The 14910-nt window shown below is 33.6% G+C and overlaps 1 protein-coding gene and 1 pseudogene across 1 annotated transcript; one reads left to right on the forward strand and one right to left on the reverse strand.

The window, feature by feature from the left end:
* The first annotated feature begins 2495 nt into the window (after window positions 1-2495).
* On the forward strand, window positions 2496-4464 carry LOC109158863 (isoleucine N-monooxygenase 1-like). The gene is made up of 2 exons (XM_019306752.1): window positions 2496-3504; window positions 3714-4464. Exons 1-2 carry the CDS (start codon window positions 2530-2532, stop codon window positions 4338-4340), a joined length of 1602 nt encoding a protein of 533 aa, XP_019162297.1. The 5' UTR covers window positions 2496-2529; the 3' UTR covers window positions 4341-4464.
* Window positions 4465-11220: 6756 nt separating this feature from the next.
* LOC109158779 lies at window positions 11221-12961 on the reverse strand (annotated as a pseudogene).
* Between the last annotated feature and the right edge of the window lie 1949 nt (window positions 12962-14910).

A 14910-nucleotide genomic window follows, 5' to 3' on the forward strand; every position in this document is an offset into this window, starting at 1 on the left:
CCAAAATGACGCCGTTTTGAAACCGTTTCCACCTTGCAAGGTGGACATGGTTCCACAACATAATTTACCTTCCAAGAAAGACACCAAATTCTACACCAAAATGGTGTAAATGAATAGTGCTACACCAAAATGGTGTATATGGTGTAATACTATTCATTTAGACCATTTTGGTGTATAACTTTTTAAAATCTTTTTTTCAATTGTTTCCTTTTAAACATTTATATTATTAAAAATAAATTATAAAAATTTAAAGATCTCATTGAGACGTTTAAAACAAGATCAATATTGACTATAAAATAATTAAAAATTAAAGTACATAAAAACATAAATTTTATTTTAAAATATTATTATTTATATCAAAATTATATTTTATATTAAAATAATTTAAGTAAACTAAATTAAATTTTTAAATTATAAGAATACAAATTATTTTAGTGTATGAATAGAAATTTGGTGTAGAAATGGCATTGAAATGACATTGTTTTCCTATATTCAGTGTTGCAAAAATCCTGCCTAGACGCTAGGCGCCGACTGGCCACCCAACGTATTACTATAATAGGTGGTCTAGGCATCTGGCCGACTAGACCGCTTAGGTGCTGACCGCCTAAGCCGACTAGGCCTCCTAGGCACCGACTAGCTAGATCGCCTAGTCGGGTGATTAACTATTGCTCTTTTTTTTTTAAGGGCTATTTCACTCAAAATGACATTGTTTTGATCGAAATAACCTTAAATTATTCAAACTGTAGATGTTTTTAGATTGATATTTAATATTTTAATATTAACTATTAAAATATTAAATAGTTAAATTATTACTCTTAAAAAATTAAAAAATTGTAAATATATTTTTAAAAAGTAAAAAACAAAATAAAATAAATACACGGGCACCTAGCTGCCGATTGCGCGTCCGAGAAGTGCGTAGTGATTTTTTCAACTCATGCCTATATTACACAAATGCAACTACGATTAGTCTTTATTCTTAACTTTATACAAATTAAGCTATTCTAAGCATATAATAAACTCAAAGGACGACTCCAATTTTAATATAAGATGCCTCCCAAATACCTCACAAAACTTATCATCTTTGGCACTTACCAATATTTCACCTCACTTTCAATTCAAAAATAGATTAATTCAATTTATTTCTTCATAGGTCTGAGAACATCTATAAGGTTCAAAATATAATACGAAGAAGTTGAGAACGTGAATTATAACAAAACATTAGCATTAGCGCCCGTTAAAGTTCAACGCAGTGTTAGTCGTTAGTCACACAGACAACCCCCCATGTCACGTACAGGCCACCAATCAAGACTAAATGTTATTGAATTGGTTGTCATAAAGACAATCACTTTTAGGTTAAAGTTACTATGTTGAATTTAGTCATTTTACCTTTATTTTATTTTATTTAGTCTTTTTATTTTAAAAAGTGATGAAATTAAGAATAATTGTTCAAATCTCATTAGGAACATGATTATAATTATTTATTTTGAATATACTAATTTATTATATTGGTGATAAAAATAATTAATTTTAAATATTTATAAAGTAATATATGAGTAGGAATATAAATATCGGCAGCGCCACGTAATCTAAGTTAACGGCAATATTAACACCGTTAACTATTGTCCTTAATTATATTGCACCACTTTTGAAAGTACAATGACTAAATTAAACAAAATAAAGGTATAAAGACTAAATTGAACAATAAATAAATAAATAAATAAAATGAACTGATTTGAATCAAGGATGAACTTACTCATTACATCACTGAATATAAATAAAATGAACTGATTTGAATCAAGGATGAATTTACTCATTAGATTACTGAATATATAATTGGCTCGAACCCGGCCACAACCTCTTATATGAGAGATTAAATTCGCGTACCACAAGGCAGAAAACTTATCTAACTTAATACTTATATGACTAAAAAATTTAATATTTCCAGATATGACACTAACCTAACTAGTTCAGACATTTTGCGCTTGGGCTCAGATTCTGGTTCTACCATATGTCTAGGATAGGAGAGTGATGTTTCAATAGTTGTTCAAAAAATTATTTGAAAAGATTTCATTTTTGGTCCATTGATTATTATATTGTACATACTTCAAATTTGGTCCTTAATTATTAATATTTTCAAATTAGTTGAATGACTATATAATTTGTATCACATTTGGTCCTTGACTATTAATATTTTCAAATTAGGTGCATCACTTTGTAATTTAATTTGTCTCACATTTGGTCCTACCGTCTAATTTTCTGAACAACTATTACCCGATTTAAACAAAAAATAATAATTTTTTTGACAATAGTTGGCCAAAATTACTCTTTTATTTAGAACATATTATTTTTTTTCATTTAATGATTCACTTTTAAAAAAAAAATGCGAATTGCATTGTCATTTACAAATTAGAAAATTTTGCTTCCTGCATGCAGTACAAAATCATGATCTATAAAAGGAGATCATGCTTAGAACCAGGAATCAATTAAACCGTTCAGAAAGTTTTAAGCTAAGATTTGGTACAAGCTAGAATGGGGATAATTGATATGCTTATTATTAGCTTACCATTCTTGTCATTGATCCTTCCTCCAAATGTCGTTATAATTCTGATAATCTCAGTGTTTCTCTCATGCAAATGGCTAAATAACCAAAAAGCTGCTAAGCAATTCCCACTCCCTCCAGGCCCCATGTCATGGCCTGTAGTGGGATGCTTCCCTCAAATGCTTACAAACAAGCCAGTTTTCCGGTGGATGCTCAATCTCATGGAGGAGATGAACACCGAAATCGCCTGCTTCCGCCTTGGGGGAACCAATGTGATTTCCGTAACATCCCCGGAGGTGGCGCGTGAGATACTCATGAAACAAGACTCGGTGTTTGCGTCAAGACCGGCCTGCTTGTCAGCACAGCTGATAAGCAGTAATTATTTGATCTCCCTGGTTACCCCTCTGGGCGACCAGTGGAAGAAAATGAGGAGAGTTCTTACCTCTCGTGTGCTCTCGCCCAACACGCTTAACTGGCTGGCTCACAAGCGGGCGGCAGAAGCCGACCACCTCGTACGTTACATCTACAATCAGTGTAGAAACGCCGCAGGTTGCGGAGTAGTGGATGTGAGGGCGGCGGGGAGACACTTCTGTGGGAATGTGATTAGGCAGATGGTGTTCAGCAAGAGGCATTTCGGCGCAGGGGTGGAAGACGGCGGGCCTGGCGTGGAGGAAGAAGAGCACGTTAATGCCACCTTTGGAGTTCTTGCTTATGTGTATTCTTTTGGTATCTCGGATTACTTTCCCTGGCTAAGGATGTTTGATTTGGATGGCCATAGGAAAGCCCTCAAGAAAGCTGTAAAAGGTGTTAGGAAGCACCAAGATCCTGAAGTCGATGCTAGGATTAAGATGTGGAATAATGGGACGGAAACTGAGCAACAAGATATTCTTGACGTTCTTATCAAGCTCAAGGATATTGATGGAAGACCATTATTGACATCTGAAGAGATTAAAGCACAAATTCTTGTAAGTATAATTATACATTCTTTCACGATCATTTGTTTATATTTGCATACCACTATAGCAGTCATGTCACTTTTGAATTGTAGGAGCATCCATGATCCACCCAATGCATTCTTTCTAATTTCCAATTGTGATTGCTTTTGGCTTTATATTTGTAGCTTTTTAGCTTTGGATATTCATGATATATATATTTTCATATGTATGTTTTGCAGGAACTAATGATAGGAATTGTGGACAATCCATCAAACACGACGGAATGGGTATTAGCAGAAATGCTAAACAAGCCTGATATACTCCAGAATGCCACGGAAGAACTAGACAACATTGTCGGAAGAGAAAGGCTAGTACAAGAATCTGATCTTCCAAAGCTAAACTACCTCAACGCATGTATAAGGGAAGCATTTCGCCTTCATCCATTTGCGGATTTTGCTCCTCCACACCTTTGTACTTCTGACACAACTGTTTCCAATTATTTCATACCCAAGGATAGTCATGTCATAATAAGCCGCCCCGGCCTGGGGCGGAACCCTAGGGTCTGGGAGGAGCCTCTCAAGTTCATGCCAGAGCGCCACTTGAAAAATGACGGGTCTGAAGTGAGCTTTGTTGACCCGGAGTTGAGGATTTTATCGTTTAGTACTGGAAGACGTGGATGTCCGGGCATTCAACTAGGTTCTTTGGTTAGTAGCATGTTGCTGGCTAGGCTTGTGCAAGGGTTTGATTGGGTGCAGTGTGGAAGAATTGAGCTAAGGGAGTCGAAACATGATCTCCTTCTGGCACACCCTCTCCATGCACTTGCAAAACCAAGGTTGCCTCACTACATCTACTCATCCCTGGAATAAATTATATATACCTACTATTTTGGGTAAAGAGGGAAACATGCAACAACTATTAATGGTGTGCACGCGATAAACCTCACTTTGTATTTCTAGTCAGCAAAAAACTAAATAAATCCGTCTAAGTGGTTGCCCATAAAATTATATGTACTATTGATAATTAATGATGATGGATGTGATGCATGTAAACTTGTAATTGGTTATACTCTTTCGTAGTATGAATATGTATGTCATGGTTCTTGAAAAATTTTATAATGGTCTAGTGGAAATATAAATATATATAATTCTACTTATTATGTTTTTAACAACACTCTTGCAAGTGAGGTTTTGTTTTTCTCATATGATTGAAGATGGTGATGATGACATTAAGCTAAAGTCTACTATCTTCAAAGGTGTATAATTTGTCTATAATTTACTATCATAAGCAAAATAAAATGGACCTCCAAAAGACCAAAAGTATAGCAAAATTTAAGAGAAAAGAAATGAACTTTATATTCTATGAAACAAAACAAATTTCAATGTATTATAACTTTTGATATTTCTATGGTGAGTATATATAAAAGTACTTACAATGATAGAGAGGTATTCGTAACATTTAAAATTTTAATTTATCAAATTTTGATAATAAAAAATTTGATGCATATATTTGTAAAGGCCGGCTTTGAATTTGAAATTTGAAAATAATATATATGTTCATTCATAATAGTTGCATTGCCATTTCATCATTATCCCTGACTTTGAACAAAACTCAACCAATAATGAACATCAAGGTTTTTTGTGATATTTCTTTTATAATTATTGTTAAGGTAAAAATCTATATAATTTATGTTACACTTTTAATAATTTTTAGTTAGGTTGTTAGTGTAATTTGTTATTATTATTGTTGTTGTTGTTGAGCAACTCTGATTGAATATGGGAGATTAGTGGCCTTAATTAATTACCATTAAGGAGAGGTGATTTTCATTTTTTTAAATACATAGGTTTCTAGCTTATGTCAGACCAATCATAACCTTTCTAATGGATAATTCTATTTGCACCACCCAATTTGCTATCACGGCTGAAAATTATGGTATTTCCTACCAGGGCCGGATTCTGGGCTGTGCAAGCAGCCCAACAGCACAGGGCCCCAAATTTTAGAGGGCCCAATATTTAATTTTTACTTAGCTAGTTAAGATATTAAAAGAGATAACAATTTCACTTAATTTTAAAAGATTACATGGAGGAATGGTAAAAACATGTGACTATCATGTTTCCTTTGGGAGGTCAAAGGTTCAATTCTAGCTTGTGACATCTTTCATTTTTTCATAAAATCCTTTTATTATTATTAAAAAAAAAATTAGACTTTTGATAGGGTCTCGTTTATTTTAAGAACGGGGCCACACAAAACTAAAAACCGGCCTTGTTTCCGACCACCTGAAAATGATCTTAAATCAAGTCGAAAGCCTTGTTCCGACCACTTTTGGTATCCGGAAAAACCTTTATAGCTATTTCCGACCACTTTTTGCTTTCGATTTGATTTAAGATCACTTTCAGGTGGTCGGAAATTTCATAATTTCCAGTAGTGTTACACCACTTTTTTAATAGGTATAATAGCTTGGGTAATTCTATTTGCACCCATTAAAAGGTATTTTCGTCTTTTTCAGCTTAAGATCTCAATTTGAGTTTGAATAAAGGGATTTGAGTCCTAAGATCGATCTGAATTCGCAATTTAATTGAGATCGATCTTAGAGTTTAAATTCATTTATTTATGCTCAAATTAATTAGGAGCTTAATTTGAAAATGACGAAAATACTCTTAATACATAAGAGTGAGAACTAAACATGTTTATTTACCATCAAATCATGAGAATAAATAGAGTACAAGTCACGGAAGAAGGAAACTAGTTATACAAAACCAAATGATTAGGCAAACTCTAACTAACACAAACTAAGTCTCATCAGAAAATACTTTTAGAAAATAAATTTTGAGGGTTCCAAATTATTAACTTAAAAAATTAATTGTGTAGTACCTCATCAAAATCTTTCCACTCTTATTCCTAACCACTTCTAGTGTCGTCCAAGAAGTCAAAATAAATATTGAACATGTTTATTAATTGCTAACACGTTTGCATGTGAGAGGAGGAATGCTAATTCTCTTAGCTTTCATCAGATTCAATTCCAAACATATAACATCAAAATCATATTATCACAAAAGTCCTAATACTATCACTATGTGACACGACGCGATACGTACACTTTGATGTTCATTACTTTAATTTATATGCATGCATGGACTATTATATTGGCATTGTACACGTTTTCAAGTGAGGTGATGAGTGTTACCTTTCAAAAAAAAAAAAAAAAAAAAAAAAAAAAAAGTGAGTTGAGTGCACCTTGATTCACATAGTTTAATTTGTAGGGATTTGGGGCATTGAACGACGACCTTGGACTTCATGGACGTTTTCACGTACAGCTTCCCTTGTCCACAAGAAGTTTGTCACTTTCTCTCGTGCATTAAAATATGAGATGTTGATTTGTCTTGGAAAAAATAGTTAATATTGGTATTTAAAGTTGTCATTTTGTTGTATAATTTTCAATGAAGTCTACTTTCGGTTTGAATTGGATTAAAGTGAATTTGGATTCTCTTAAGTGTGATTTTTCATTCTATATATTATATGCATAAAATGGATAATAGATAAATAATAAATTGATTTTCAAAATATACTCATTTGAGTTGAGAAAAATTGAGTAGGGGAGATTTTTTAATAACTTTTGTCCGATATTGAATTGGAAAATAAATGTAGGTTTGCAGTACTAGTATATATATACAATTCCACTTTTTGAGAGAGGCGGGGGAGGGGGCGTTGGAAATTAAATCTTAAATGAGCCCAAAGGCTTAGTCTCGTTTGTGCTAAACCTGGCAATTTTTATCTGATTTTTTTTTTTTTTTAAAGTTTTGAATTGGCAACAATGGTGGAAAACTGGAAATGCTGTTTTAACTTTCAACTTTGACAAGAATCTTGACCAAGAAGGTTCCTGATGTAAAGGAATAAGAGATAGATATACGAACTGTTAGTGTGATTGAATCATGGAAACATTTTGATTTCCTATGCGGAAATTATGTACTAAGCGGGTTGCATGATTTTTTTTTTTTTTTTTTTTGAGTTTGTGGTTCCACCGGACTAAGCTTGGTTCCACCTTGTTGCACCTATACTAGATCCTGGTTCCCTGGTTCCTGGTTCCACTTTGTTCCGCCTAGGCTCTGGTTCCCCTATTCCTGGCTCCACGTTGTTCCACCTAGACCCTGGTTTCCCAGTTCCAGACCCCACTTGGTTCCTACCTGGTTGCATGATTCATTATACAATATAAACAAGTTGAAAATGACTAAAGAGTTATTGACTCTTTAGGCCACAAGTATAGGAGCAAAGACGCTGGGGCAAAGAAATTTACCGTTGGCCGAATCCTTGACTACAATTCAGAATAATGGATTCTGAAACTGTTCTAAGCCATGCTGAAGAGATTCAGATGATCTTCAACGAGATTCCTAACGAGGGAATGGCCAAGAGTTAGGCTTTCTAAGTGGCTTCAATTATTCATTTGTTGCCACCAGATTCAAAATACTTTAATAACTACTTGAAGCACAAGCGGAAGAAGATGAATCTAGATGATCACTCGCTGTAAAACAAATAATGATAAGTATTACAAGTAAAATGTCGTTCCGTTGGCGATTGGGAGTTAGGCACGTACTTGCACGACTATCATCTCACTAGACACCAAGACTTAGGTTCATTGAGAATCCAAGCAATCAACTCAGAATAAATCATAGTGATAACAAGTATAAAATAACTAAATAAATTAAAGGGTTAACAATAAGGAATGTAAATAGGGGAATGGATCAAGGATAATCACCTCCTAAGTGCACAAACAATCCATTAAGACCGGGGAGAAACACATATTTCAAGAGGTCACCACAATATGGGGTTAGAGTTTTCTAGATCTTTTGATCTTAGAACTAAAACTGCTAAGAATTGTCTCAATCTCAGCTCGTGACGCTACCAATTCCAAACTCTTAAGCTCATATGCATTTTTGGGTCCCGAAATGTTGAAAAGAAAAGTACGATATACATAAAATATAATTACTATCAAACACACTAAAAGCATTTGAAATCCTTTCAAGAACATCATGTCATCAAGAGGCTCAAGGGTTTCAAAGACTAATCAAAATCTTCAAAGAGTCTAAGTAGTTGGAGGAAATTAAAATCAACATTGGGTTGATAGTTTGTTGTAAAACTCTAGTAACAAATTATTAGCTTGTAGTTTTGTGGAATCCTAACAAACGTTGTGCTAACTTTGTGATCAAAGTACAAGTACAAGTACAAGTTTGTTGCTCACTTGTAATCTATATAAAAAAAAAAAAAAGTACAAATTAAAGTTATTGCTAAATTCTTTCTTGAATTATAAGAGAAGAATGGATTAGAGGAATTACCCAATCCTCGAACCACACTAAAAACTTTCATCTCATTTACATTTATGCACTTTATTACTACCATAACTATTTTCTTAATTTCTCAAATTACTTTTGAAACATCATATCCTTGTGTGTTATACTCACTTTCCATTGTGCATTAACTTTGATCAAAATCTTTCTTGACTAATTAATTAAGATCTCAACATGTATAACCTTTCCTGGAAACGCACTGTTGAGAGATTAATTTGTGAATTCAATCTCCAAAGCTCGATTATATTTTACAAAAAGTTTTATTATAATATTTTTTTTTCTTTTCCTGGTATCTTCTTAGCTACTATACTGTATTAAATTCTCCATGCTATCTTTTTTAATCTTTGTTCTTTTGGTAGTTTCTATCACCTGTGGAAACTCTTAGGTACTTTCAAAGCCCATTTTTTCAACCCGAACAAAAAATCATTTAAAATTTAATTAAAAAATACGTGTGGTTGTTAATTAGTAACGTACAGCAACCCGTCAAATTTAAAAAACTAATAACAACAACATACTAAAATTAGTGCAACACTAAATTACATCCACTTGATCTTGAAGCACATGAGAACAGAAAACATCCCATGATCAAATATAATTGAATAATTGATTGATCAAAACAGGTGTCATAATAAAACCTAAAAGTTGTTAAATCCATCTATCATTCTAACTTTAACAGCAAAGTTTATGTTCTCTTTCTTTAAAGTCAGGATGTGCATCAAATCAGCTAATACACGAATTTTATTTTAAATATTTAAAAATTTCAGTTAATATTTTTGGAACGTAACTAATATTTGAACTAAATAATAATTGGAATATGTTCAATTATGGTGAAATTGTCTTGAGTTAGTTTAGGTATACCTAACTTTCTTAATTGATCTTAAAAAAATTTTTAGCCATTTTATTATTTGCGTGCTAATATTTTTGTATATACAATCAAAATAAAAATAACAGAAAACATTAACAAATTAATTAAGAGAGTTTTGAAAATTAATTAATATAATATTATTATGAAATATACTTAATTGTTAATGTATAATATTCTTATGAAATTAAATAACTTGTTTGCTCTGCTGACATGCAGGCCCGTGGTCATTTATTTCATATCTCTATTTTTCATTTTTTAGTTTTTCATTTTTTCAAGTAAAAGAAAAAAGGTTAGAAATGTTGTTACAAGGGATTGAAGTATTGACCTTTACTATTAATTCCTGTCTTCTCCATTTTTTCAAATTTGGAGAATTAGTTAAATAGTGTCTCCAAATTCTAGAAAAATGGAGAACAATTCTCGGTTTTTTAATTGGGATCGGAAAAATGATTTTAGTCAATAAGTTTGGACGTTTCAATTTTTAGTTTCTCTAATTCTCTTTTTTTTTTTATTAGAAAAAAATACTCATTTCTCCCGTTACTAAGTACATTATGGTTCAGTAAGGTGGAAGCAACCGATTTCAATGCTCATCTCCTCCATGAGATTGATCATCCACAAAAAAATCGACTTCTTTAGCATTTTGGTTACTTAGCCATTTGTATGAGAGAAACGCAGATCGAGATTATCAAAATTAATTATTAGGGCAATAGGAGGAAGGGTTGATGACAAGAATGATGAGCTGCGCTAATAAGCATATCAATCATCAACATTTTATAGCAAATAATTAAAAATAAATAAATGATTATTGATCCCTATCTATATAATTCATGGAGTGAAATTTTCTATGCTTTATTTCATAATAATTATATTATATTCTTCCAAAAGGCTGAACCCCAACCCCGCCCTGACAAAGCATTTGAGAGGATGTAAATCATGGTGACTCAACTAAACATGAACCACATAGGCTAGACCGGTGCTGGTGAGACTCGATCCTTGGTAATAATTATATTATATTAATCCACCAAGTGATGGGGACATTGATTCATTGGGCTAAAAACAAATTAATAAAGTACATAACAAATATTACATTGTAAAAAATCATAAATGTTAAAAAAAATAAAAAATTAATCCACCAACTTGAAGTACTGCTTTGCCGAATGCTAAAGATGAAAGTGATATTAATATGTTATTATTCGTAAAGTCGGCTTGTACACTAGCTGCTTGAATCGGCCGGCTTTGACCCAGCATGTCAATTCTATGAAATATGTTAAATCAATTATCCATCTAACGATCAGTGTTTTGACCTAGGAAATTACTTTGCAACTTCGATCTTAGCTTGTTGGGAGATATGATATGAGAATATGAGTGAATAGATAACCATTTCAGCTCCCAGCTGCCTCATCTTAAGCTAGTTCACAGGTTCCAGAGGTCACGGTCGAATTCACGCTGTATTATTAATATGGATATTAATTATTTGCATTGCTATGTATGATACATCACTTGGATCTAATACATGCATGCAAATAAAACAATAGTAGCAGCTACGACTTATGAGTGCAAGGACGAGTAGATATGGTGAGGCAACCTTGGATTTGCAAGAGCATTGAGAGGGTTGGCAAGAAGGATACTATCGCCAGTACTCCATTCAAACCCTTGAATTGAAGAAGCCTACCCAGCAACATCCCGCTAACCAAAGACCCTAATTGAACACCAGGACATCCACGCCTTCCAGCACTAAACGATAAAATCTTCACCTCTACTGGATCAACTAGACTCACTTCTGACCCGTCATTTTTCAGGTGTCGTTCTGGCTTGAACTTGAGAGGTTACGTTCCTCCCAAATCCTAGGGTTCCGCCCTAGCCCGTGCCGACATATCATCACATGACTACCTTTGGGGATGAAATAGTTGGACAGGGTTGTGTCAGAAGAACATAGGTGGGGAGGAACAAAAGACGATAATGGATGAATACGAAATGCTTCCTTTAAACATGCGTTGAGGTAGTTTAAGCGAGGAAGATCTGATTCTTGTACTAGTCTTTCTTTTCCGATGACGTTATCAAGTTCTTCCGTGGCTCTTCTGAGGATTTCTGGTTGGTTTAACATTTCTGCTATAACCCATTCCACCACATTTGATGGATTGTCCACAATTGTTATCATTAGTTCCTGAAATAATAATATGAATAAAAAGATTAATTAGATATATGGTCATTAAATCCACCAAAAAAAAAAAGATATATGGTCATTAAAAAAAAAAAAAAAAAAAAATCATGAATATCATCAAAAGCTAGCAGAAATATATAATAATATATACTTACAAGAATTTGTGCCTTAATCTCTTCAGATGTTAATAATGGTTTACCATGGACATCCTTGAGCTTGATAAGAACATCAAGAATATCTTGTTGCTCATCATCATCAGTTTTGGTCCCATCCTTCCACATCTTAATCCTTTCATTAACTTCAGGATCTTGGTACTTCCTAACTCCATTCACAGCTTTCTGGATAGCTTTCCTCTGACCATCCAAATCAAACATCCTTAGCCAAGGAAAGAAATCCGAGATCCCAAAGGAATACAAAAGATCAAGAACTCCAAAGGTGGCATCAATGTGCTCTTGGTCCTCCACGCCAGGCCCTCCATCTTCTGCCCCGGCCCCGAAATACCTCTTGCTGAACACCATCTGCTTTATGACGTTCCCACAAAAGTGTTGCCCCGCCGCCCTCACATCTACTACTACTCCTCCTCCTGCGGCGGCGTTTCTACGACATTGATTGTAGATGTAACGTACGAGGTGGTCGGCTTCCGTGTCCCGCTTGTGAGATAGCCAGCTAAGGGCCTTGGGCGAGACCACATGGGACGTAAGAACTCTCCTCATTTTCTTCCACTGCTCACCCATGGGAGCAACCACGGATGTCAAGTAGTTACTACTGATTAGCTCCGCCGACATGCAGGTCGGCCTTGATGCAAACACAGAGTCTTGTTTCTTGAGTACCTCGCGTGCCATCTCGGGGGAGGTTACTGTAATCACATTGGTTCCCCCAAGGTTGAAGCAAGCGATTTCGGTGTTCATCTCTTCCATCACATTCAGCATCCACCGGAAAACCGGCTTGTTTCTAAGCAGCTGAGGGAAGCATCCCACTATAGGCCAGGCCATTGGGCCCGGAGGGAGTCGGAGCTTAATAGCTTTCTGTTTGCGTACTATCCATGAAAAAAGAAGAAACACAGAGATGATGATCAAAATCATCATCAGAGGAAGAGTTGATGACATTTTGTACCTACTTAAATCTTTAGTTCTCGATCTGAATATATGTAATAGGTTGTTAGGAGTTGATGTTTTGAACTAATTAAGCATATGTTCTCCTTTTATAGATCACCAGGCCAATTTGTACAGGAAGTTAAATTTTCTAATTTTGTAATGACAAGTTGCTATATTATATTTTGTGATAATCTGATATATATATATATTAGCTAGATATGAACATATTACTATAGGACTGATGTTTCATTTTACTTTATTAATCCTAAAATATCACATGATCGACTTAATTGGTTGGCCAAAGAAATTATTGGGTTGCCTCACTATAAACTAATAAAATATTAAAATATAAATTTTAAAGTTTATTCCTTTCACAAACTAAACAATGTAATAAAATTCATTTTTACCTACTCTATTTCTTATAGAATAAGATTTTAATTCATCATTTAAAATTCATTATATGAACCAAATGTATTTTAAGTTATATAGATACAGTTGATTCAATTTTTAAATTATTTCCATAGCCACTTTTAATCTTTGATCCATTTTTGAAGGAGCGATTCTACACCAAACATTAACAGAGATGTTGCTTTCATTAGGTTTGTTCAAAAACCATGACATGGCAAAATTACTGTTGGAAATTTATATAGTAAATGGTTGAATATATTATTTCAGACATGTTTATCAGTAGTATAAATAATATTTTGATTTTGTGAAGCTTAAAATACTCCGTATTATTTATGTTTGGTAGGAAGTTTATAATTTGATTAGTTGAGAATATTGGATAATTTTTCCCATCCCAATTTCGAGAAGTTAGACTGAAAGGTCAATTTCTAAGAAGTCCAAATTAACTTCTCGGTAGTTAACTGATGACGACATTAATTCTTTAGGCGGAAAAGAAATTAGAAAGTACATAATAAATATTATATTGTAAAGGATATGATCATAAATATTTTTTCTAAAAAAAATTAATCCACCAACTTGAATTTCTACTTTGCCGATGCTAAAGATGAAAGTGATATACTATGTGTCTATGTTATTATTAGTACGTACTAGCTGCTTGAATAGGCCCGGCTTTGGCCCAGCATGTCAATTCTCGCAAATTATGCCATGGAATCGTGTTCACCGAGAATGGTGAACACAAGGCAAAACGACGTCGTTTTTAGGCACAAAAAAAAAAAAAAAAAAAATTCGCGGATGTGGAGTTAACAGCGCCGTTTGATCAAATTATGAATTTTCTGTTATGAGATTATGAATTTTATGAAAATTCATAATCTCATAACAGAAAATTCATAATCGCATAACAGAAAATTCATAATCTCACAACTGAAAATTCATAATCTCATAACAGAAAATTCATAATCTTATAACAGAAAATTCATAATCTCATGGTTCCAAAGTGAATGTGTAGGCATGGAGGCATGGATTCATAATTTATGAATGTCCGTGATTTCGGACGGGAATGTGTAGGCATGGTTCCAAAGTGAATGTGCAGGCATGAATTCATAATGTATGAATGTCCGAAATTATGAATGTAATGAAAATTCATAATCTCATAACAGAAAATTCATAATCGCATAACAGAAAATTCATAATCTCATAACTGAAAATTCATAATCTCATAACAGAAAATTCATAATTTTATAACAGAAAATTCATAATCTCATGGTTCCAAAGTGAATGTGTAGGCATGGTTCCAAAGTGAATGTGTAGGCATGGTTCCAAAGTGAATGTGCAGGCATGGATTCATAATTTATGAATGTCCGTGATTTCGGACGGGAATGTGTAGGCATGGTTCCAAAGTGAATGTGCAGGCATGAATTCATAATTTATGAATGTCCGAAATCTTTGTTCACCTCAAATTAAAGTGAAACCACAAAATGTGAAAATAAAGAAGAAAAATCACGCAATTAAAAAAAAAAAAAAAAAAAAAAAAAAGAGATAACGGTATACTAACACCGTTGGAACCGTGTTCACCATGAA

Source organism: Ipomoea nil, unplaced genomic scaffold, assembly GCF_001879475.1.
Source record: "Ipomoea nil cultivar Tokyo-kokei standard unplaced genomic scaffold, Asagao_1.1 scaffold2826, whole genome shotgun sequence".
NCBI lineage: Eukaryota > Viridiplantae > Streptophyta > Magnoliopsida > Solanales > Convolvulaceae > Ipomoea > Ipomoea nil.

What these genes read in the sequence shown, in the direction of transcription:
- LOC109158863 (XM_019306752.1), top strand. Translation starts at nt 2,530, where the DNA reads ATGGGGATAATTGATATGCTTATTATTAGCTTACCATTCTTGTCATTG. An exon ending in AGATTAAAGCACAAATTCTT is followed by an intron (nt 3,505 to 3,713) that starts GTAAGTATAATT and finishes TATGTTTTGCAG; the next exon opens with GAACTAATGATAGGAATTGT.